This window comes from Lycorma delicatula, chromosome 11, assembly GCF_047948215.1.
Source record: "Lycorma delicatula isolate Av1 chromosome 11, ASM4794821v1, whole genome shotgun sequence".
Lineage (NCBI taxonomy): Eukaryota > Metazoa > Arthropoda > Insecta > Hemiptera > Fulgoridae > Lycorma > Lycorma delicatula.
In genome coordinates, this window is record NC_134465.1 from 10,772,819 (window position 1) to 10,799,942 (window position 27,124).

The 27,124-nt window shown below is 29.2% G+C and overlaps 1 protein-coding gene across 3 annotated transcripts in view; it reads right to left on the bottom strand.

The window, feature by feature from the left end:
* ArfGAP3 (ADP-ribosylation factor GTPase activating protein 3) overlaps positions 1 to 23,950 on the bottom strand; it is a 62,164-nt gene extending 38,214 nt beyond the window's left edge. For 2 of the 3 annotated variants that reach the window (XM_075378778.1, XM_075378779.1), the window contains exons 1-4: positions 23,821 to 23,950; positions 11,531 to 11,722; positions 9,118 to 9,249; positions 4,506 to 4,547 (exon numbers count right to left, since the gene is read on the bottom strand). In XM_075378778.1, coding sequence (XP_075234893.1) covers positions 4,506 to 4,547; positions 9,118 to 9,249; positions 11,531 to 11,722; positions 23,821 to 23,895 — 441 coding nt within the window. In that variant the 5' untranslated portion in view covers positions 23,896 to 23,950. The remainder of the gene's footprint in view (positions 1 to 4,505; positions 4,548 to 9,117; positions 9,250 to 11,530; positions 11,723 to 23,820) is intronic. The other variant, XM_075378780.1, reaches the window with a different exon arrangement.
* Positions 23,951 to 27,124: the final 3,174 nt, after the last annotated feature.

Consider the following 27,124-nt stretch of genomic DNA (forward strand, 5'->3'; position numbering starts at 1 on the left):
CAGACTTTCATCATGGTTAAAAATATTTTTTACAGGCTTTTCGAAGGAAAGTATGGTATTATTTTTGGTTGCACAGTGGGACTGGAGTGTAAAATTGAATTTTCTTTACGTTTGGGTATGAGTACAAAAAAAATGGTATGTATTTATATTATATATATGTATATATGCACGTGCGCACATGCGAGAATGTTTCATGAAGTTCTCCCAGCACTTTCATAACCAATTCTACTCATAAAAATAATGGAAAAAGTTCATATAAAAATATGTCCTAAAATGCTTCATTTGTACATTTCATCTAGTGAAAGATTTTGCTTTGATTTCATCTACTCTGGTAAAATGAGGTTGTACTGAAATTTTTAGAACATTAATTAAGGAACAGACTTACATTTCTTATGGTTTTTAACCTGAAAAATCAAATAAATTAGGTCCTACTGCAGATACGGATCTGCAATAGTTTTTGAGAAATCTGGGGTGAAAACCAATAAATTAAAAAACCCCTCATCTATTTACGTCCATTAACAATGCACATACAGGAAAAGTAAACCAAGATTTTATATTACCATTGATGGTTGACGACTTAAGATATCACAGAAGACGCACTGAGACAGAAGATAGGAGAAGCATTTAAATCCTAATAAGAAAAAACTTTAAATACATTGCATATCAGCCAAGTTCATTCCAAAATTGATATGGCAGCAAACATAAATGTACTATGAACTAGAAGAATTATTATATCATACAAATGAAACTTAAATGTTTAAGCTTATCATACTGCAGATGTTACACTGACATAGGTACAACACTATGAAAATTCAAGTTTAAAACTCAACTACTTAAGGGGATACAGAAGCAGTTCTATAAATAACCTGATGTGTTAAAAAATAAGCTTTCTTATCGAAACACAACTACAAAAAATTGCCAATGATATCTCAATAAAGCAATTCATGTGTGCACTACACATCATGTTTCAGAAGTTATTAAACAGACCTTTTTACATAATTATTTATAATTTTTAACAACTACTTTAATTTAGAAAATATAGTACAGATAACCATTTTGTTCTTCATACAGTAGTTTGTCACCAGAATGTATTCTGAATATTTTGGATAACCTTAATATAAATCAAAGCCTTGTAAAGCATTTACTTTTATATGGATTTGAATACTAGATCATGGATACCAGTGTTCTTTGGTGGTAAAGTTTCAATTAACTACACATCTGTACTAGGCTCTACTTCATTTACATTCAAACATATCATCCTCTGAAGTAATACCTTAAGGTGGTTACAGAGGCTGAACAGAAAAAGAAAGAGGTTCAAATATCCTGGCTAAGAATTGGTATATTTCAAATAATGAAAAAATTTCCATAACATATTTCTAAATACAAGCTTGAAGTTTATATTGTCAAGTAATCAACATAAAAGTTAAACGGGTAAAATAACTCTTAGCATCCAACTAAATCAACAGCATTTAAATATGTTAAAAATATAAATAAATATTACAAATACGTAATTGAATAATTAATGTACCTATTTGTTACACAAAATAATGTTATTATATAATTACACAATTAAATAAAACAATTAATTAATTAGCAATCATTATAGAGACTATTTCATCATTATTATAATTTAAAAAGCAATCATAATAAAACTTTACTTTATAAAACATGCAATAATAAAAATTAAATGACAGTCAGTGACAATATCCACAAATATGACAACAGAAACTGTAAATGCTAATGTGAAAAAGTATAAAGAAAGCATAAGCTTTCAAAAGTATACAAAATAAACAACAATATAATCCCCCAGTAATATATGTACATATAAATAATATTATCGATTTTCCCCTCATTAGCCTGGCTTAGGACTTTATATTCTTGAGTACAACTATTTTTGGGAGTATTTGGGTCTCATATTGCATGATCTTCAACCATTTAATTATGGTATTTTCCATAGTATATATCATAAATACTAACATACAGTAAATATTCAAATGTGTACTTACAAAATATATATAAAATCAATGTAAAGAAAAAAATTATCAAAAAAAATTATGGTATAATAATCATAGATCAATTACAAAGATCAATCATTATAATAAAAATGTCATGCTCATAGATAAATAAGATAAATCATTATTATAATCAAAATTTCATACTCATAGATAAATAAGATAAACTATAATTTAACCTTGTATTTTCCATCAATACACAAACAGATTAACTGTTTATTTCAAGTACTGCTGTCAATAAATTGACCTACCTATTTTAACTGTTTAATCCATGTTTTTTATGGTTTTCGTTGCTCCTATTAATTAAAGCCGACTAACATTTCTACTTTTTATAAAATATTTTATCATATAATTTGTTATATATAAGAATTATGTTAAATAATAATTGAAATAAATTAGTAAACACTCAAAAAGTTTATAAAAATTTCACTTAAAATCTGAAAGTAGATGGGCATTTCAGTTAATTAAACAATCATCGTCAGCAGACATTAAAAAATAGTATAGGAAAGTAAACTAAATTATTTAATTAAATAAATTAATTTAAAAGAATATGAGGTGACAAATAAACAATAATTTTGAAATAATGCAAAATAAGAATTTGTAATAATATTTTTAGAGTAAGAATAAAAAATATGAATTGTTGTTTGTCTAAGCTAATCAAAAGCATAAATTTAGTTTAGGAAATATCACCTCCCATTGACAAATTTAAGGAAAAGTAACTATTTAATGTTATGAATGAAAAATCTTCACAAGAAACTTTTTAAGAAATTTAAAATGATATTATTTCCTTAATATTTTCAATAATAAAATTTCCACATCATTACTGATTTAAGATTCATACTATCTCAGTCTTTATTGAAATTACTCTTTTTCTTATCCATCTCTGTAAGACAGAGACATGCAGTAGGTAGCAATGGGCAATCTGAACTGGAGGTTTTGGCGCTTTAGAAATTAAATTTACACTTTCGACTGAGGCTGCGTATAACTACATAGTTTGTCCTTTTTTAATCTTATTAAAAAATTGCTGATGTAAATATTCATTTTATATTCTTTCAAAACTATTACTTATTTGTCAATAAACTCCTTTTTTTTCAATTATTTATTTTCTTATGTACAGCATTTACTGATGATAATATTTAACGATTGAAATGGCCATCTAGTAGTCATCTGAAAGTAAAATTTTTGTAAATAATTTTTAAACATTTTATTTTTTAAATTATGTAACTGATAATATATTTGCTAAACTGTGAAAAGAAATGTAAAAAACTTAACTAGATTACATGGTTTGTTTATTGCTTTTTATCATGTTATTTATCTAAAAAAATGGAATTAATTTTTATTTCAGTTATTATTAAATAAATCTCTCCAAATAACTAGAATAATGGTTAAGAACACTTGAGAGCAATAATGTTGATCCTTAGGAGTTATGAGTACACATAAAAGAAATTCGGAGTATTCTGGGATGTATTCACCAAACTTCAGGAACTGATTCAGGACACCAAAATGGGAAAAAAAGTTCATATCGACATAAATCCTATTTTGCTTTTTTTTCCTTCTGGACACCATTTTGTGATTTTCAACAAAAAAATTACTTCTCAGGAACGGGTAAACCTACTTTAATTAAATTTGGTAAATATAAAACTAGTGTTTTGTTCTACAAAATAAAAAAATCTTGAAAACATCACCTTCAAAAATTACAAAATGGCAGCCATCTTAATTATTTAATCATCAATATCTTTGTAATTATGTTTGATCATATTTTTTCTTATTACAAAATTTATTAAGCAGTTTATTTTGCTGATTTTGACGTCTTGAATCAGTTCCTGAAGTTCAGCAAATACATTCTGTGTAGTGAAGGTTTTTCCATCCAATCAATCACAGATAATAAAGAAGACAGAATTACAATTATTAAAAAGAAATAACAATAAAAACTTAGGATGAAAGTATTCATCAAATTGGATGAGTTCAGAATAAAATCATTATTAGCCAGCTGGTGGGAACGGTAATATGATAAAATATTAAATGACCCCCATCTTTTGTTCTCCTCATACATTCCACAGATTATATTACATCTGTGCTAATGGTACTAAACTACAAATATGAGGTGTCATATTTTCCACCAAACCCAAGCATGCACTGGGAGTTTTTGCAGTATACCATTAGTCTTTACTGAATAGTTGTTATAATTATAAATTGGATGTAAGCATTACTAATAATAATTTAAATTATCGAAAGGTAAATAATAATATTAATGTCACAATCATAAAATCTACATGATAAAATAAATAATAACAAAGAGCAATTAATCTATAGTTGATAACAACATTAATAATCAGTTTAAAAAATAATTTTAAAAATCATGCAAGAACAAAATAAACAATAAAAATAATTATTCAGATACGCAAGCCAGTAAAAAAAACAAAACAAGACATGAATACAGAAACAATAAACATCAATTAACAACACAATAAGAAGTTATAATAAACTTCTCACCGAAGGTGTTCTATTTGTTTCCACATTTGATGACAATTCAAGCTGTTTAAAAAAAAAAGAAAAATGAAAATAAAAGTATATAACATTTTTAAATAAATTATTAATTAGTTAACTTAATATAAACATCATACACATCGCAACAGTATGGTCAAAGCAATTAATGTGTTATGGTAGCAGAAACTTCAGAACATATAGCAAAGAGTTCCAGATGAAGTAGAAGCAAATATTGTGGGACTATTTTATGACCGAATAAAGAAATTAGTGTTTTATAACTTTTAACAATCTGAATAAATAAATTGCCTGGAGGGAGAGAAATGAAGCTTTAAACTTTAGTAAATAAAATTTATTTATTTATTTATTTTTATAGTATAATTATTACCACTAAAAAAGGGAAGGACCAGATATATGTGAAAATTACCATGTCATCAGTCAAACATATAGCGGAACAAAAATAATTACAGTACAGCCTCACTATAACATGGTTCAAAATAACGTGGATACCGCTATAATGCAGATAGAAGGATATCGTCGCTAAAAAAAAGTGCTGTTATCAGTTATAAAAAAATATATATTTTTTAGTACATACATAAAAACATATTTTAACTACGTGTACATATTTAGTAATAAATAGAACAGTATAAATAAATAACACAACTTCCTACTTTTCTAAATAACTATCTTAAATCTTAAGTATTCAGTATATTTTTAGATTTTTTATGTTAATGTATTCTAAAAAGTAATATGGTCCATTACTTTATGTATTTTAACTTTTATACAGCAATGTATTTTCAATTACGGAAAGAGCTATAAGGAAAAGTGCTTAAAAGACTGTACAATTAATGCAAATTACCCCTCCAAAAAAAAACCAATGTAAAAATGAAATCAAGCTACAAAAATCTAAGTACTGCGTAATATACTCAGTACTGTATTTTCATTTTTCTACACATAATCTTATCCAATAATATTCTCACGTTTAATTGTTAACATTCAGTAATATTTTAATTGTTACAATATTAACTCAACTGCCTTTTTTCATTTATCATTTTATCTTCGAAATAACACTATTACCCTAAAAGCAAGTATAACATACCTGTTATACTTGCTTGTTATACCTGTTATAGCTAATGACCCTGCTATAATGCAGCCATCCAGAGAAAACAGGTATATATCCATTTTCTCTGGATGGCTGCATTATAGCAGGGTTATTTTGTATTAATTTGTTTCAAAGGTAAATAGAATAAGCACAAAAAAGGTATATTGGATGAAAACTACTTAGGGTTCAGAAAGAGTATGGGTTTACAAAGCCAATATATTAATTTTTGAAGTCACAATTAAGAAGAATAAGGCCATTTAAACAGCATATGCCGACATAGAAAAGGTACTTTGAAACCAAGTAAGGTTAGATACATCCCAAGAATAATAACAGAATTATCTAACAGTTATAAGAAAAGATTATAAAAAAAAGGCAAGCTCCGATTCAGAAAGGAATAAGATAAGGATAAAGATAAAAAAAAATAAGCAGCTGGCCTCGCTGCTTCTCAACTTTAACATAAAAATGAAGTAACACAAGAACTTATGGAAAGATTTATAAGTAGAGTAACAACCCAAGGGGAAAAAATAAGGTACACTGATGATATTGTTTTTGTGGCAGAAATCATAGTTAAAAGAGTGTAATAATGAACATGAAATATGACAGAAAAAGAAATGAGGAATTATGATAATAGAGGAACAAAATACATCAGAAGCTGATGGATTTTATTATTTGGAAAGTAAAGGATGGGTAAAGTAATGAATAGAAAACATACTAGCATAATTAAGGAAAGTTTTTATAAACAAAAAAAAAAAAAAAAAACAAATCTGCTAATGTCAGTGTCTATTAATAGATATAAAAAAAGAAATGCTTGAAAATATTTATGTGGAGCTAGTTCTTTATAATAGCAAAACATGGATAATAAGAAAAACATACAGGAAAAGAACAGACTTTTAAGGAAGATGTTGGAAATTAGGTAGGTAGATGTAATTGGAATTTAAGAGGTCGTTATCTTAAGATAATGAAGAGGAGAAAATGTTTTGGCCAAAATTTTGTAAAAAGGAAATCTAGATTGGCAATTAGAATTGGGAAAAACTAATTTTAGAAAGAGAAAGTATACCAAAACCAAAAAAAACATTTACGGATTAAAGAAAAGTACGTATCATTATTATTTAAATAAAAACATACTTTTTATAAAAAAAAAAGAAGAGAACATGATAAAAACACAAAACATTACTTCATTATTCCTAGAATGTGTTTTAAAGCATGTTACCCCACTAAATTGGTTAATTCTTTTAATTAACATAAGACAGCAGTCAGAAGAAATTTTTACATCAACATTAAATTCAACAAAGACTAAAAATTAATTAATTATTTCAGTTCTAAACAAAAACAAGGAAATAAACAAATTATTGAATAATGAGCTGCATCACTAAAAAAAACAAACTATAAAGACAAACAACATCTGCACGACTTTCTAATGTAAACAACAAAATTCTCATACAAACATTAAATTGCATGAAATAAGTTATACAGAAGTATAATTTACAAACTACTAATACTCATAACGTTACATTGCAACCGACACATGTAACATAGCATACTAAATAAGATTCCTTATCTACATTATTGATTCCCTTTTTATTTCCCATATTCTAATTGATTTTTTATGCTTAACGATACAATTACATTGTCACTCCAGTCTTGATATGCTATGTAGAAGATTAACAAGATCCTGACAGCATGAATAAATGGTTTCTGGCAAACATTATATTATTAGATATAACTAAAACTAATGTACTATTCCTCAAAATTAATTATAATCCCAGAATTAATGATATGTTAACTTTAATTACTATTTACCAATTTTCTCAACTAGCTACATTCTAAGACTCAACAGTTCATTAATATAAAAATATATGCTCTTACAATGATTAATAAATTTAATCATCTGAAATTAAATTTTAATTTCAGTTTTTTGCCAATTAATCCTATTGCAGATGTGCAATCTCTTCTTATAGTGTATTATGATTATGCATTCAAAAAACTGAAATACAGCATGACATTCAAACATTGGGTGTACGTCTTTAAGCAGACCTTATTTTTAGGGCTCTTAAAATCTTGTCCTTGGTCTATATTAAATTGGTCATTTAGCCCTTCTCAGTAACAATTTTTGATCTGTACATGAATTTCATATCAACATCACTCAAAATAGTGCTTCCTTCCTACACAATGCATCTAATATATATAAGTATTATTTGCTTTGCACTATACAATCACTTACAAAAACAATTGGAATTAGTTAAAGAAGGCTGTTTATATTATTCCTTTAGAATTAATGTTTTTATTCTGTAACTGGATTTTTAAATAAAATTTTTAATTTTGGTGGATAAATGAAATATTTTGAAATAATTTTTAGGTTAAATTTTTAATACTGTTGATAAATGTGTATAATGATAGTTAAATGTAATGTCTTAGGAAATAAATTGGGCAAATCACCGACCATACATTATCAGTAACCTTGAATTCAACTATCAAATAGTTAACAGGTAGACTGCCACACTGAAAAATGCAACATTTCCAAGGTTGCTATACTTATTTTGTTAAAAATTTCCACCAGTGCTGCCATTTTTTTTTTCAATTTCAATAAAGATTTTGTTACCTTATTAGTAAATTTTGAAACTAATTTTACTTTGCAACTTTACTTTTTGAAATATTCAAAAATAAAGTTGAGACATCAATTTGTGTCTCACAGCAACAATGGATAATGATACACCAATTGATGTCTCAGACTGTTTAACATATTTTAATTGAATTATATCTTTTACTTACTAATAACTGATTGTATTTATTTTTAATTGTACAACTCCAGAATTGTTTGAAGACTATTTTTATTGATTTGCTAAACTTTTTTTTAATATAAATTATTAAAAGTCACTCTCTTCTGTAATGAAATAACATTTTATTGATAATTATACTTTGAACTGAGATTTGCAAAACTGAGACATTAAATGAATGGATAAACTGACTGAGACATCATTTAATGTCTCTCAGCAGTCAATCTGTTAATGACTAACTTTGGCAATTAAAAAAAAAAAATAACCAAAGTTTTCCATTTATTAAGTAAGCATTATTACCTACTTGCTAAGGAGAAGTAATTCCCATAATTACTTGTACCTGTTGGTAATTTACCATGAATGTTCACAGTAGGCTTGAAGATTTGTTTGTTAGTTTGGTAAACAAATCTCTAAGCAGAATTAATTAGTTACAATCATTATTTTCTGTTTTGTGATATAACTTAGGAAAATTTCAAATGTGTATTTATTTAGTAATACAAAGCAATTTAAAAAACTATATACATTTTTATTTTCAGAAAACTTTCATTTTAGCAAAAAACCACTTTTGTAAACCCTCAACTGGTCAGGTAAATCTTACAAATTATCAACTATCATTTAAGATATTTATATACAATATAAAATTTTATGGAAATAATAAATTAATAATATAAATAAACAGTAAACAATAAATCAAATATCATTATTCTGTAATGTATATTATATGTCAAATAAATATCAAATGCACCTTAGTTCCATGAATTCGCATAGCTTGAACAGCAGCAGCATGAAGTTTCTCTTTGTATAACTGTGCAGCCCTTGAGTTATACTTCTGTTGAGCATCAGTTGTTGTACAATTATGCTGACGGAAAAATTGCAACTGAAAATAAACATTTCAAATAATTAAATACAATCAGAAAAAGATATTTATGTTTTTAACTACTTAGTCTGTTAAACAAAAAACATGCAATTCAAAAAAACAATAAATTTCAATTAAGCAACAATTAATTAATACAAACATAGGCTACATGTTTATTTTCATTAATTATTTTCCATCATCAATCATATGAATATTCCATATTCATATTCAATGTCATATTCCATTTTGCTTTATTCTCGCTTACCTTTCAAATTAATTACTCAATTTCACAATTTTCACAGTTAATAATTTCACACAACTTCACAGCTGTGTGAAACTATTAACTTTAACTGTAAACTTAACTATAAACTTAGCTTACAATAACTTTCAACACCTCCTTCCACTATACCCAGGCTACCTTAAAAAAACAAAGTGTATTTATAAAGCTGAAAATAGCTTTAATAAAAAATTTTCTACACTTGTTTTCACAATGACTTACATACTGTAATACTACAATCAACATTCCCTATTTTATTTTACTTTAGCATCCTAATGTCCATTTTTCCTATTACACAAATGCTTAACTCCATGATTTTTTTAAAAATTCTTTACGATTTCTTAGAGACTATACTATTTATCGCAAAAACTTGCCTTGGAGTTCATTTTTTTTTTTTAAGAACCAGTCAAATGAAATAAAATTAAGTTCTATAAAATATCAAAATCTGTTCTTTTCTGACAGATTACTAACTTTTTCCCATTTATAAACTGACATGCTCACATTTTGGTATAAAGCTGCCATCAAATTCTGTTCGATTAATACAATCCTACAATGCCTTGATATTTTTAACATTTGGTTGATTAGTTGCTTATACCAACTTGCGGCTCTTGGAAACTATAATGTGTTGTTAGTTTCAACCTTCAGTAGTAAAAAGACTGAATTGAAATGAATCGGTCATGTTGGTAAGTTGTAGATTTACAACAGTTTTAATAAATTCTTATGAAACATGTAAAGATATACTCAAGATAAGTAAGGGTTACAAAACCCTTATTTAATATGTCATGAACTAATTAATTATCTGGTTAATAAAAAACAAATTTTGACTAAACTTGGCAAGTTTTTCAAGTGAATAGTTTTACAGGTATAATAATAGGATTTTTCATTTTATTTATTTATTTCTTTTGAATATTCATGTTCTATAAAATATCTTCCATAGCATTTGGTATGTAATTTTAATATATTACTGTATCATTATATCAAAGAAAAACAAAAAAAAAATGAGATAATTGCACGTTGAGATATTGACATAGATCTATCTCATGGATCTGATAAAGAAAGAGTTATAATATTAAACATTAATTATTAAATTATGACCAAAACATGTTCACTAGAACTTTTACATATTTTAACTTGTTAACGATCATATTACTAACAATAAATACTTATGTACCACATTTTAAATTATACTAGACGCTAAATAATTAAGAAATTTTATCATCTTTAAAACAGATTAAATTTATGTTGGATATGTAACTTTTATGTAATGTTGACGTTTGGTTTGTTTCACAACACTTTTCAGAATGTTTTGGTTTGTTTTTTTTTTATTTGTACTTTTTTCTACAACTGACATTACTCACATAAATTTTCTCAGAATTATATTCTCAACAAATACTATTGAAAAGTTTCAATTTGGCAATTAAAAACAAAAAAACAGTTCACAGCAAATCGCAAAACATAGTTTTTAATTCCCTGAGCTTTACAATAATTTTCTCAAACTACTGAAGGTATCATTTAACAGAAGAATATCATTTAAAATCACTGATCTGAACCCATAAATTCTCTCTTAGGAATTTTAATACAGGTACAGGTAAAAATAAAAATTTTCAACTAGCTACTTACTCAAAAAGTCTTTCTAAAAAGATATGGCTTCAAGATATGGTTTCTAAAAGAGATTTTGCTTCAAACGATGTGTAGCAATGTACTCCAACAGAAATACTTTGTGATATATAATTAATTTATCTATCAATATTAATGAATGAACCAACAAATAAATGAATTTACTCCATTAATTACATAATTTACATTATAATAAAGACTAAAAATCCTCTAAGGATCACTAAGGATCTCATGGATCTGATAAAGGGTTATAATATTAAACATTAATTGTTAAATTATGACCAAATTCGGTTGATATTTTCTGGTCCATTATTGTTTAGTTAGTTTAGAATATGAACAAACAACACTGTGAATAGTATGATTAAATTATTTAAAACTGATATTTGTTACTTTTTTAAAAATACATACAGCATTAGCATTTCCACCAAGCTGCATCTGTCTTATCTGCAACCATGTCCAATTTGTATCTAATTGTGTTGACCTAACAAATGTTAAATGTACACCAAGACTACGATGGACAGCCGAGCAATCTATACATATAAACACTCCATATGTTACACTGGACCATGTTGGATTTTTCGCATTACAATCAAAACAACTCTGTAAAAAATAAATAATAAAAATTTTTTTTTGAAAGAATATTTTTAAAATTTTTATTACAAATAATATTATTGTTTTACATATATTACAAAACAATGTTTTAAATAAAAAATGTCTAAAAATCACTAAACAAGATTGTTAACATAACATGGATTCACAATAATAATTAAAACAATGGACATAATGCAATAAATGGAGCAACCATAAAATTTAAATGTACATAATTTACATAATATCAAAATGTATGTAAAATAGAAAACTGAATAACTTAAAAAACAAAATTTGGAACAGTAAGATAAGAATGACACACTCAATCCAAAAAAATGAGTTCATATCGATTTAAAATGAATGATTAATTTATTCAAAACTATACAAATGAATATAAAAAGTACAATATCAATCAGGATGATAGAAATTTGTCGTCAATTAAAATTTTATTACATTATGAAAAATCTACACACGCTTCAAGAAACAATGTCATTTTTTTGTTCCACTTTTCCGACTGTATTAATTAATTTTTCAAGAGCATTTTACATAACGTACTAAAAATATTTTAACTTTATCAATCATCTCTTAAGAACCTAACAGTAATAATAATAGTAATTAAGCCTTAAATCAGGCCTAACTAATTTTGTTATAAAAGATTAATGAAAAATCTCTTTTATAACAAACATTATTCATTGCAGAAATTCTTTTTAATAAAGTTTCAGGGATTAAGCCAGTCTGCCTTATACCAATATAGGCAATCGTCACAATTTTCTTCTTTAAAGTATCATTAACTTTGATTATTTACTATTCATTGTTATTCTTTTTATCCAATTGTTATTCGGCTGGTCAGATTTTCTTTCTTTTATCTGATTATTCTCTGGTAATTACCTTTCAGATAATACTTCAAAGGATGAATGAGAATGATATGCATGAGTGTGATATGTATGAGTGTACAAGTGTAGTCTTGTACAGTCTCAGTTCAACTATTCCTGAGATGAGTGGTTAATTGAAACCCAACCAAAGAACATCAGTATCGATGATGTAGTATTCAAATCCGTGTAAAAATAACTGACTTTACTAGGACTTGAATGCTGGAACTCTCGACTTCCAAATCAGCTGATTTGGGAAGATGTGTTCGCCACTAGACCAAGCTAGTGGGTTCGGCTGGTCAGACTGGGATCGTCAATCTCTACTCAAATCTTTCTCTCCATCATTCCTATCCTAAAACTTTGCCCAACATTTACAAATTGATTTCTTATCGTCTTTCTTAACATGGTTCTTAAATATTTTTTCCGGTCATCCTTGTTTTACTTTCTTTTATACTTGTAGCCGATCAAGTCTGAACTGCATGTTGCATTAGATAGAGAAACTCATTAATATTTATCATTAAAATTGGTAATTCCACATTAAACACTTAGATAAATTTTCATTCTACTGCATTCTACTACTACTTTCCTGACTGACATTCCCATTCTAATATTTCATACCTTAAACACCTACAAACATCTCTAAAACTTCTTTCATGTATTTTCAGGCTGCCTAAACAATAAATCAGTGGTTTCTTACTTTATTTATAACAAGGACAATATACATAACAGCAATCACTTGATAAAAGCTCAGTATTTAATTGAAGGTATTTTGGAGCAACAGGTATATGTAAATATAATATTCGATGACATTACAAAGTGCAAAAATAAATATTTTGCTTCACTGGGTGTTTCATTCATCAATATTTAATTTATAACAAGAAAAAGTTATAGCTAATTACAAAAACATTATAACACATCAAACACAAACTAATAATAGTCATAAATTGAAACAGCACACTTTAAAAAAAGTTTAAATATGAAGTTTCATTGAAGTTTAGCAGGCAAACTCAAAACCTTTAACTGTAGAGAGAATAGTTCATTCAGTACTTACCCAACAACTGGGTGCTACTGATTAAAGTAAACTAAAACAAATCAGAAAATTATAGCATAAATGACATAAGAAATAATATTATAGCAAAATCATCAATTAAGCTGAGTTCCAAAATGTAACAAATTAATCAAAACCTGTTATAGTTTACATGACCTTATAGTTTACATTTGTAAAAAAAAATAAGTTGCCATAATACATTACTTTCAAAACTCATACCTAGGTCTGTTGAAGTAAAATGATGAAAATAATTTTCATGGATTGATCTGCATACAAAATACTCAATTCTATGTTTGGGATCACCTACTACAGAAGAAAGAAAATTATATACCCAAGGAAGGGAATAATACAACATAAATTCATATGAATCAGCAGAAAGTCTTTATGAGTTATAATTAGAATTTTTATTAAAATATGGCAATTTTTAATTATAAAATAAATACACTGTAAGCAAAGAAAAAATACTTTATACTTTCAAAATTATGATATGAAATTTTAAGACAATTATAGTTTACTGAAATTTATAGAAAAATTTTTTTTCTTAAAAATAAGCTATCTTTTTATGTAGGGAAAAATCTGATGGGAGAAATTATCACATAACACAATTAATTATGTACCTATGATAACAATAATAAATTTTTTTTTTTCATCGAGACAGGTTTTAATTAAAAAATGTTTTACTACATTGAAGAATTCATTTCCCATTTCCCTCCCCAATAACATTTAGATTTAAATAGTTTCTGGTTTCAGATTAACCACATTCAATTTCTGTCTTATCCTACGTTTTGAACAAAACCACAGAAGGGAAAAATTATTTATCTGTTTTGAAGCACAAAATTAAAGTAATAACAACCATAATTTATTAATTTTATTTTAGAAAAAGCATAATTTATAACACCCAGTGACAACTAAACACTATCCTGAAGTATTAAGAAAATTGTATTTTTCTAATGTAACAACCTGTTGATCTCTTTTTCCTGTTTAGCCTCCGGTAACTACCGTTTAGATAATTCTTCAGAGGATGAATGAGGATGATATGTATGAGTGTAAATGAAGTGTAGTCTTGTACATTCTCAGTTCGACCATTCCTGAGATGTGTGGTTAATTGAAACCCAACCACCAAAGAACACCGGTATCCACGATCTAGTATTCAAATCCATGTAAAAATATCTGGCTTTACTAGGACTTGAACGCTGTAACTCTCGACTTACAAATCAGCTGATTTGGGAAGACGCGTTAAACAACCTGTTGATCTAATTTTCAGTTAAAACACTTTGACAGGTCATATGAAACTAAATTATTTTAATGAAAAAAAAAAAAAACTGAAAATAAAATACTAAAATAATTTCCTTACAAATGTTACACTATTAAGTTAACATATTTTGGCAGACCAAAAAACCACTATTAAAGAGTAGATGATTCTTTTTTTGAAAATAAATTGATTAATTCTCTATCAACAATCCATTGTACTGTACAGGCAACTAAATAAATATAAAGTAAAAATAAACAAAAATTTGCTTTTGAAAAGTAAACAAAATAAACTGTTAAAAAATGAAGTAAGACAGCAAAAACCGCACTCTCATGGCAGTTCACATATCCCATTACTGTAGCAGAGTGGAATCTGGTGATACAAACTTAAAATTTTATTATGATTGCAAAAGTTATAACAAATATCTGGAAAATTAGTGAACTATATTTTCAAAACTGCTTAATGATACATTTAGGTCACTATTTAAACCCTACAATCAACCTATAATACTAAGGTATTTTTTTAATGATCAATTAATTACATTAAATCACTACAAAAACTTTTGATGCTTGTATGTGGAAAAATGAAAATGTAATTTTGAAGCATACGAAAAATGCCATGCCTGATTGGAATTTGAACCAGGGACCTTCAGATGGAATTATATTTTTATTAAGACTTAATTAAATTTTTACTTTTAGAAGTTGGCACGAAGTAAAAGCAAACAATATACTACCTACTAATTTTAATTTGGCACAAACTTAATATGTTTTAAATTTAAGACGTATTAGTTCTAAGAATTTTCTGAAATGAGGGAAATGTGAATATTATTATTACACTACAATTTTCACAATTTTTTTTTTTAATTTTCACATTAAAATATTATGTTAATATTACATTATAATTGAATTATATGTTATATAATGAATACTTTCTGAATCCGAAAATAACCTTTACTTTTTCCATCACATCAGAGTTTTTGCAAATCACAAATTTCAAAATTTGTAAAAATTTGAAAAATTGCAATACAATAAAATAAATAAAAATATTTTTTTTTTTAAATAATAAATTAATATAATATATATTCACTTTTTTGGCGTATACTACGCATTCTTGTAGAGTGGCTGAAAAGGACGGCGGGAGGGAGTCATTGATTCCTTAATTTCTAATAAAAATTGCTACAAAACAAACCTAATTTCTATTATAGTGCCTTTTTAAATTAATTTAGTTTAACTTATTTAATTAATTTTTATGAGGTACATCATGCCTTTGGAAACATTCCCTCTCTTCACCCACCCTTAATGACGAAGTATGTAAAATATTAATAATTTTACTCTATGTGTTGACAAAGTTTCTTTGGTTTATACTGTAATTTGCAATTTTCCTTCTATGTTCTCTATAGGGTTCATTTCAGTGTAACATCCAGCAATAGTCTGCCATCATTGTAGTAGTCCAGTTTCCTTGATATCTCCTTTCGATTTCTTTCATGTCCTGATGAAATCTCCCTCATCCCTTCGCTAATGGCACCCAGATTTTCAGGAAAATAATCCACATGTGAATTTAGGAAGTGAACCTTCAAGCATATGGAACAGCCTAAATTTTTTATACTTCTACAGCATGTTATCAATGATTGATTTGAAGTTCAAATCCTTCTTATTGCTCAGAAACATGATTATATCTTTAAAGGCTCCCCAGGCTTCTTTTTCTGCAACTTCCACTTGTTTCTCTAAATTACAATCTTTGGGAAGTTTCTAATTTTCAGGACAGTAAAGACACCCTCTTTTAGTTTGGCGGTTGATAAGACTGGAAATTTGCCAGATGTATTTAAAACATTTACCTTCTTTTGGTACGGCTTTGGCAAATTGTTTAATCAAGCCTACCTCGAAATGCAGATATGGAAGAACTTTACTCGGATCTATGAGAGCTTTTCGGTACACATTTTTGGTTCCAGGTTCTAATGAAGCTCTTTTTGGCCAATCTTTCCTTATCCAATTATTTTCTCTGTCTCTGCTATCACATTCACACAAAAAACAAGGAAACTTTGTGTATCCTCCTTGCTGTCATAGCAGCATCGATATTACTTTGAGATCACCACTGATAATTGTAGTATTTAATTTTATCAAGAACAAATTCCAAGTTATTATGGATAGTATATCTGACGGGTATTGATGGATACTTATTACCAGTGTGAAGAACAACTGTGAGGCTTCTTCTAGAAAAATCTATGAACAGTCTCCAATCGATACTTTCATATGTTATGTTAAATCGACTCAAAAAGTCCATGTACATCAGTACAGAAGACTAATTCTTCTTCTTCTTCCAAAAAATATGAAAGAAAATCCTTTTCTTTGTACCTCAATCAGGAAAATAAGGTGCCAGCTGCTAGCAGATTTTTCTCTTTAAGCCTTGAACCAAGCAATTCTGAATTTTCTTCGGTCAGATGCAAGTCTCAAACCAAATCATTTAGTTCAGACTGGAAAAAAGCTCTGGTGCACAGCAATCTCTGGGTTTGTACTCCGATGTTATCTTCATTTAAATCACTTGTTGAACCATCTGCTTCAGGTAAATTTTCTGGTGAAATTGGCAATGGTAGATCTGGACCATGACGAACCGGTTGTAAAGTGGATGGCATATTTGGATAGATGATTCTTTTTTTAATCTTCAAACTGAAACCATGATCACCAGTAACAATCATTGGTGTGATTTTTTGGCTCTTTGCACTATTGGAACTCCAAATCTAAATGCTTGTTGTTCACCTTTGACCACCATCTAAGTCCAACATGAGTGGCAAACGCAGTGGGTGCCAAAGTTTTGTCTTGATCTCCTATTTTCACTCCAAAATACATAAAGTACACTTGTCAAACAAAACTTACTATATTTCTTTTTTACCTTTCCACTATTTTACTCACTACAAATGTAACAAAAAGAATCTGCAGAATTTTTGCAGCCTCTTGAAGCCATTTTGAAAACCGAAAGTTTACTTTATGACCTGAAAATATATCTTCCATTGACAAAAACACATTTGATCACGGAGGATGGAAAAAACTAGATTTACGCATGCTGATGGTTGAAACAGCACTGATAGTAGTTGCTCAGGAGATGAGTGGTGTGGATAGCTGCCAATAAACATGAAACTTCTTATAAGTCTTATCGCAACCTGTTGGCCAAGCTCTCCCACCGTCTCGTCATCTTCAACCCAAATCCTCCCCCTGCCATTCTCTTTGGACCACTCAACTGTTTAGCTAATGCTACAGTATATAATAAGACAAGATTGTATATAATACAATAAGAATGTATAGTATAAGCCAAAAAAGTGAATATATTATATTATTAAAAAAACATTTTATAGTACCACATTTTTGCAATTTTTCAACTTTTTACAAATTTTGAAATTTACAAAAAATACTGACATGATGGAAACAAATAAAGGTTATTTTTGGATTCGGTGTAAAAAATACATAGGAATAAATTATCAAAAGTTTAAAAACATTCTACAACCCAAATTTTGCAGGCTTGTGTAATCATTCCAGCTGATTCCTTTGGAAACAAAAGAGATTTAAATATGCATTAAAACAAAGTTCATTTAATTTTAAATTTTCTTTCCTTTTATTGATATTACTTAATAAAATATTGCTAATAAAGCATCAAAATATTTTTAAAAACTGTAACCATGAATAAATCCTACGATATTATAGGTAACTTCTAATTAATTTAAATCTAGTATTATGCCAAACTTTGGGTTATCAGCATTCTATGTACAGCAAGGTAATAAAAAAAAAGAAAAAAAATTTACTGTAGGCTAGTGGGTTGGCAGTACTCCCCTCTCCTGGTGTGTATGTTTACTAGACATTCTTCCTGCACAGTTGGCTAGATAGCATTCATGAAAATCATTGCAGAGGACAGTGATTGTTTTCTTAAGCCCCTCCCACCTTCCTCAGGGATTTTTCAATGGAAAACTTTAAGGAGCAACACGCCAACATCAAATTCTGTTTCTTGTTATAGAAAACCACAACAGAAACAGTCTCAATGCTTTGGGAAGCTTATGGGAAGGAAGCATTAAGCCAGGCAAGAATTTACAAATGGTTTGCCTGATTCAGAAGTAGCCAAATTTCAATTAAAGATGAACCCAGTTAGAGTCGTGCCCCTCAACATCCAGAAGAGATGAAAATATTCAAAAAATGTGTGATGCCATCATGTTTGATTGTTGCAAAACAATCAACAAATTGGAGAAAGTAGCTGTTATTTCCTAGAGTTAATTCCAAAAAATCCTAACTGAAGATTTGAACATGAGATGCATCACGGCAAAGTCTGTTCCATGACTGTTTTCCAATGGTCATAGGGAGAACCGTATGAGTATGCCAGGAATTGAAAGAACAAGCACAAACTGACTTGGATTTATTGCCAAAAGTCATAACATGGGATAAACCTTGGTGTTACAGCTACAACCCTGAAACAAAAGAGCAGTCCAGCCAGTGGAAGACAGCTTCATCATCCAGACCAAAAAAAGAAACACATCTAGTGAATTCAAATGTGAAATCCATGATGGTGTTTTTTTTTTTATATCAAAGGAGTCATTAATATTAAATTTGTTCTCAGGATACCACATGAACCAACATTATTATATGCAATACTGAAGCAATTACGTGAGGTAGTGAGAAAAAAAAACAACCTGAATTGTGGCAATCAGGAGACATTGTTTCATCATGACAACAGCCTCCCTACACAGTATTGAAAATTAACCAGTTTTGATGAAAAGTGGTTTCTCACCTCCTTACCTGCCTGCAACTTCTTATTCTCAAGAATAAAAAAAACCTAAAGGAAAAGCATTTTCTGAATGCAGAATTGGTTAAAAAAAAAAAAAAAATCACTGGAGGCATTTAACAACATTACTTCAGAAGAATTTAAAAATGTTCTGAATAGTGGAAAAACCATTGGGACGAGTGCATTTCACCTAATGGGCAGTATTTTGAAAGGGAATAATGTTTTCAAGGTATTATCTAAAACAAAAAAAAAGGTTTAAATAAATAATTCTCTTTTTTTGGGTACTCCCTTGTATGTTATTTTAATCCATATTACTCATCACAACGAAGACAAAGTAAAAACTAACATCACAGTTTTATTTTTTTTTTGATTTTCTCCTTCCATACATCTTAAACTTTTATATATATATATATGTTCATCTAACATAATGTAGTACCAGGTATGTTATGTTCAATATATGAGCTATCCAACGTATTTGCATGTGAGAAATCCTGACATCATAGTAATATATAAATATACACACGTTTAGTGTTGACATACAACTAGTGTGTTACTGGAATGTGAGATTAGGAGACCTGGCATTACTCAATAGGTAATTTAGTTACAGATAGGCACTTGGTTGCCAGACACTGGCCAGGGAATAGCTTCCCTATACTGATTCGCAGACAGTATCCATAACTGGTATCCACCAACACTTTGTATCCATAACTGGATTGTCCAAATCTGTCCTTAACTGCACAGATTCTACACTTAATATACAGTATTATAATACAATTTACTAGAAAAATTTACAGAATCCTAGATACCAGGTGTGTAAGTATGAAACCAGAATTTTCCCATAGATGGCCATAGCTGTCAATGTAGTTACCATCAAACCACATCATTGACACCATTTTGTTTCTTTGACAGCTGATAAAGATTTTCAACTAACAACAATACAAGTTTCATACAACAGCATAGTTTTAATTAGCACTGAACATGTCAAGTTTTGTAACTACAAACTACAATTTGCACACAGCATTGATTTTCTGTTACCACTTAAAGAAAACTGCTGCAGAATTGCATTGAATGCTTGTCGAAGCTTATGGTGAGCATGCTCTTGGTAAATCACAGTGCTTTGAGTGATTTAAAAAATTCAAAAGTGGCGATTTTGACGTGAGAAACAAAGAATGTGGAAGACCATCGAAAAAGTTTGAAGACAGCAAACTGCAAGCATAGTTGGATGAGGATGACGCTCAAACATAACAACAACTCGCGGATCAATTAAATGTAACACGAGAAGCCGTCTCTATATGTTTGAAAGCCATGGGAAAGATCCAAAAGATGGGAAAATGGGTTCCACATGAACTGAATGAAAGACAGCAAGAAAACCAAAAAACCACTTGTGAAATGCTGCTCGCCAGGTACAAAAGAAAGTCATTTCTCCATCGAATTGTGACAGGTGATGAAAAGAGGATATATTTCAAGAATCCTAAGCATAAAAGATCATAACTCCAGACGAACCATTGACATCGATTTCAAAGCCAAATCGCTATGGAAAGAATACAATGTTATGTGTTCGGTGGGATCAGCTGCTAAAACCTGGCGAAACCGTTAATACTGAATACTACTGACAACAAATGACTGATTTGAATCAAGCATTGTATGAAAAATAACCAGAATATCAAAAAAGGCAACACAAAGTGATTTTGCTTCACCATCACACAGCAAAACATTGAGGTGTTCAGTTAGAAAATACTTTTGCATGCGACTTACTCACCAGACTTGACTCTCCAACTAATATTTATCTGCATCAATGGGAAACGCATCTGCTGAGCAACGCTTCACTTCTTATGAAAATGTACAAGAATGGCTTTATGAATGGTTTGTCTCAAAAGAGCAAGTTTTTTTTGGCATGGCATTCATAAATTATCAGAGAGATGGGAAAGATGTACAGCTAGTGATGGGCAGTATTTCAAATAAAATATTTTTTATCATTTTCATACAATAAACGTGTATTTTCTATACAACAATTCCGGTTTCATATTTACACACCTGATATTATGACAAAATCATTAATGTATGTCAGATGCCCTAACCATAGTAGAGGTAATCTGGCATTAGACCCCAGTTACTTCAGAACTGCCATAGCAATTTCCACAAGTAACACCATTCCAAGCCAAACTTACTAAAGAGAATGATGAGATTTTCTCTTGCCTTCTACATTTTAGCCGATTATACAATCACATATAAGCATGACAACCAACCTGTGATATTCCCAGAAATATTGTGTTACTCAGCTCTGCAAGTGACATCTTCAATCTGTTCATCACAGCTCTCTGCATAAAGAAAATCACTACTTTCACAGAAAAAACAACTCTTGACTAGTGCCAATTGTGCCTCAAATGCTTTAACTGTATTATCACAGTCTTAAGAAATACTGATAGGCAGTATAAATCAACAAACTCATTTATTTATTTCTGTAGTAAATAATGCATTACATAAATCATCCATTTAACCATCACAATGAAAATTTATAACAAGTTTCTAAAATGTTTACAAGTGGAAAACAGAAATGCGACTATTTTTTTATTTATTTTTACCCAATGATTTCACAACATAAGCTTGAAGCTTATCTGTGTGATATGGAAATAGAATTCTTTAGCATATGAAAAATGCCATGCCTGCCCAGGATTCAAACCCAGTACCTTCAGATGAAAGGTTTAGACACTATTATAAATAACAATATTGCAACTAACAATGGTATACCTCTCTCTTTTCCCTGTTTAGCCTCCGGTAACTACAGTTTTTTAGATAATACTTCAGGGGATGAATGAGGATGATATGTATGAGTGTAAATGAAGTGTAGTCTTGTACATTCTCAGTTCAACTATTCCTGAGATGTGTGGTTAATTGAAACCCAACCACCAAAGAACACCGGTATCCATGATCTAGTATTCAAATCCGTGTAAAAATAACTGGCTTTACTAGGACTTAACAATGGTATACCTACCTGAAAAAATGATACCATATGTGAAAAATTATTTTTTTTATTTTTGTGGAGTAGGCCTAATCAAATAAATAGGCTATCAAGTAAATGGCATTATCTATATGAATGGCAAAAAAAGCATGGTCTTAGATTTTAAGGAGTCATTAATAAATATTAGGAAAAGGAAGTAAGCTTATAATTTTCATAGTAATAAATAATAAATTCATAAAAATTAATCACAGTAATTAAAAAGTAATTCATATTAAAACAGGTTAATCGGTGTAGACTTGCACAGTAACAATTTATAACTCATGAATAAATGTTAATAGACTTGCACAGTAACAAATTGTAACACGTGAATAAAAAATGTTAATAGATTACAAATTCATCTATCTTCATCAGAGGACAGACTGTGCAATAATGACCTATCCTTCACAACATGAAATAACAATAATTAAAGTTCCTGAAAATATTAAACGATCTAAGTACTAGATTATTTTTTTAAATGTACAGGAAGGAAATAGCTTTTAAGTTTTAATCAACAAACTATTCAGAATGAGGCAACAGATATTTTTGAAAACTATATAGTAAAAATGTTATATACCACAATCAATATAATTTAATCACAGTATTTTAATCTAATCCACAAAAATAGACTAATGATTTATTTATAAAATAAAATACTTAATGTGGCATAGCATTACAATAAACTGTCAAAAGCATTATCATGAAACCAAATGATTTTTCAATCGTGCTGAGTCTTTAATCAGCAGTAAGAAAAAACCTTGACCTGATATGTTAGTCAATTACACTAATAAATTCTGATGAATAATTGAAAACAAATTAAGTTTACAAATAAATCCACAAACATTTTTCCACTAACATAATAAACATTTAAGTCAATCACAAAATTAAATTACAAACGTACACACCACACTTGAATAATATAAGGTAATACACATTTGCTTAACAAGTTGGGACAAAAAAATATTTTAAAAAATGAATAGCTCTAAAATGCAAAACTTCTGGAATTTAAAAGTTAGTTATAAAAAAATACTACCCCAAAATAAAACAGAAAACATATTTAATACTTCATCTGAAATGCCAAGTAAGCCTAACCAATACTGGTAAAATGTGTTGTTACGAAATAAAAATTCACTGAGAAAAATAACAGAATAATCCAAACACGATTAATAACTAAATGCACTATCAAAATACCTTATTAGTCGGAATAGAACGCAATCTTTTGAATATCAGCTGGATGTCATTCTTGCTAGGACCGTCGTCAGCCATTTTTGACTTGTTGTCCAAAGTGAGCTGAAATCATGACGGGTAACAGCGTGTACCAACATTTATTTGCTGACCAATAATAAAATAAAGTAATGTTACACAGCAGAAATACTGTTTCAGCAGTAGCTTTCAGTCTGTATTTACTCAAATTAAACTATTACATTAAGAAATAAATAATACTGTTTCATCTGAAATAATTCATAATTTAAGTATTATTGTTAATTTAATGAAATTAATTTTTATAAATGTTTTGAAATTAGTCTAATTTTTTTGTCATGATAATTTTGGAAAATATAACTAAACCTTTAAAAACTGGCTTTTAAGAAGTAAAAGAAACCAAACGCCGAAAATTGTAAGCACTTTTGGGTTAAGTACACGAACGTGCTGTAATTGGCGCTGCGCAAATTCCATCGATATTTATAATTTAAGCGATTTATCCCGGTTGTTCAACTTAATAAATAATAGAGACAATATTCGCATAATTTTATTGGGTTCCTACTTTGATCAACAACTAATAACGTTAAAATTAATAAATCAGGAAATAAAATTTACAATTAAAACAAAGTGTTACTTGCTAATTAATTAAGAGATAAAATTGTAAAATCCGGTGTAGCCTTACTTAAAACAGAATTATTTCGTATTATATATTGGTGTACCATCTTTGTTTAACACATTATTAGATTTTAATTTATGCACCCCAAAATTTTCCTTAACTTTCCTGTATGCTCCATCTATTTTACCAATGTTCATTTCTCTCCACTTCTGAACACTTTTCTTTAATCCACTCTTCTTTCGCCAGTTTGCATTTCCTGTTTATAGCATTTCTTAATTGCCGATAGGTCCTTTTACTTTCTTCATCACTAGCATTCTTATATTTTCTACGTTCATCCATAAGCGTCTAATATATCGTCTGAAACCCAAGGTTTTCTACCAGTTCTCTTTATTCCGCCTAAGTTTGCTTTTGCTGATTTAAGAATTTCCTTTTTAACATTCTCCCATTCTTCTTCTACATTTTCTACCTTATCTTTTTTACTCAGACCTCTTGCGATGTCCTCCTAAAAAATCTTCTTTACCTCCTCTTCCTCAAGCTTCTCTAAATTCCACCGATTCATCTGACACCTTTTCTTCAGGTTTTTAAACCCCAATCTACATTTCATTATCACCAAATTATGGTCGCTATCAATGTCTGCTCCAGGGTAAGTTTTGCAGTCAACGAGTTGATTTCTAAATCTTTGCTTAACCATGATATAATCTATCTGATACTATCGCCTGGCTTTTTCCAAGTGTATATTCTTCTATTATGATTTTTAAACTGGGTGTTGGCAATTACTAAATTATACTTCTTGCAAAACTCTATAAGTCGGTCCCCTCTTTTATTCCTTTTGCCCAGCCCGTATTCACCCACTATATTTCCTTCCTTGCCTTTTCCAATGCTTGCATTCCAATCTCCAACTATTATTAAATTTTCATCTCCTTTTACGTGTTTAATTGCTTCATCAATCTCTTCGTATACACACTCTACCTCATCATCATCATGGGCGCTTGTAGGCATATAGACGTTAACAATTGTTGTCGGTTTCGGTTTTGATTTTATCCTTATTACAATGACTCTATTGCTATGCGTCTTGAAATACTCCACTCTCCTCCCTATCTTCTTGTTAAAGGAAAGATAAAATAACATGAATATCTCTCTCTATTCATTATTGTCAGTGATTGGGGGTGGGCAAACTTTGTTTACAAATCTAAGGATTTGGTTTTGAGTTTTTATTTTATAACCACTCTGACATTGCTTCAGTAATATGCCCTTATTTCCACTTCAATGGTGTTAAATTATCATCATGCATGTATTATCTTCTTAATGTAGTACAAGAATATCAACTTGAATGTTATGATTACATCACTGAACTTCAATCCAAGGTGAAGTGGAAGCAACTTATCTTTTTGTCATCTATCCCAGAAATGTTGAGTAATCCGCTTAAGTCATTGCCATCTCATAAGGCTATTAGGTTGATACCAGCAGTATCTTCTTCAGGAACAGCTGTTGACCAATTAAAAATTGCCCAAGAATGAAAAGACTGAAATCTCTAGGATCGGATGAGATTGTGATGAGAGGTTGGGAATTTAAACCAAGCTTCTACCCTACATAAAATGTTATATTTAATTTCTTATATATTAAGGAAGCTTTGCCAGCAGTACAGACAATATGGTTCTTGAATGATTATCCCAGCCTCCCAAAGGCCACCAAAATGGGATGATCTAGGTGGAATGAAATTCCATTTTATGCTTTCACAACTAGTTGCAGAGATAGTAGTAGTTTCTTGAATTTTTTCCAAGAAAAACATATCGTACAAATCCCTGAGCTCCAGAACAGGCCATAGGTAACAGTAAGTTACCCATGACTGATTCTGTAGCTTTTTGGTTTGATTCTAAAGCATGTGATACATTTATGACAAGCCGATTTAATGACCTACCTTCCTTTACTGGCAATACCTTAGATGAACTCCTACGAGTATTGCAAGCGATCCTGCATGTGATTGTTTCAAGTGTTGATTTAATGATGAGTCTAGTGATTCTTGATTTCTCTGGTATCCATAAAGTCTTTCCGTGATTAAAAAAATTTATTACAAAAAAACTGTTACAGTTACAGCTGTGCAGTTTGTGCCAAAAGAAAGAAAAAATTATCAAGTTTTTTTTATAGCAATTAGAGTACACTCAAGTGTACAAGTGTCTAGGGCGACGGTGTGCATGGCAACACGGGAATGGCGAGCAACACAAGCTCTGTAGCCCTGAGGTAGGGCCCGTGGTGCCCCCTGATGCGACTCTGGGCTTCGCCTAGACCCCAGGGGTTCAGATTCTGGCTTGGCACGCCGACTAGTATCTATACACTAAATTAACTTATCCTTGAGATAATACAAAGATTTGTATTATATCGTCATCTTACTAAAGAATTGTATTATTGGAAGATTCCAATAATACAATTCTTTAGTAAGATGACGATATCCACCTCTATCAAACCACTAACAGCAGAACAGTTTCATGTAACTCGACACAATATTCAATTTACAAGAAAATTGGACTTCCATTGTCATTTTTACAATAAAATCTTTCTTATAAATAAAAGGGAAGTTTTCCTTATAAGATTTTGTTTTATGTTAACAATTACAACTGATAAATGATATTAATTTTTTCTACGTTTACAACTGCTTACTTTTCTTATCTTCATTCTTTTATC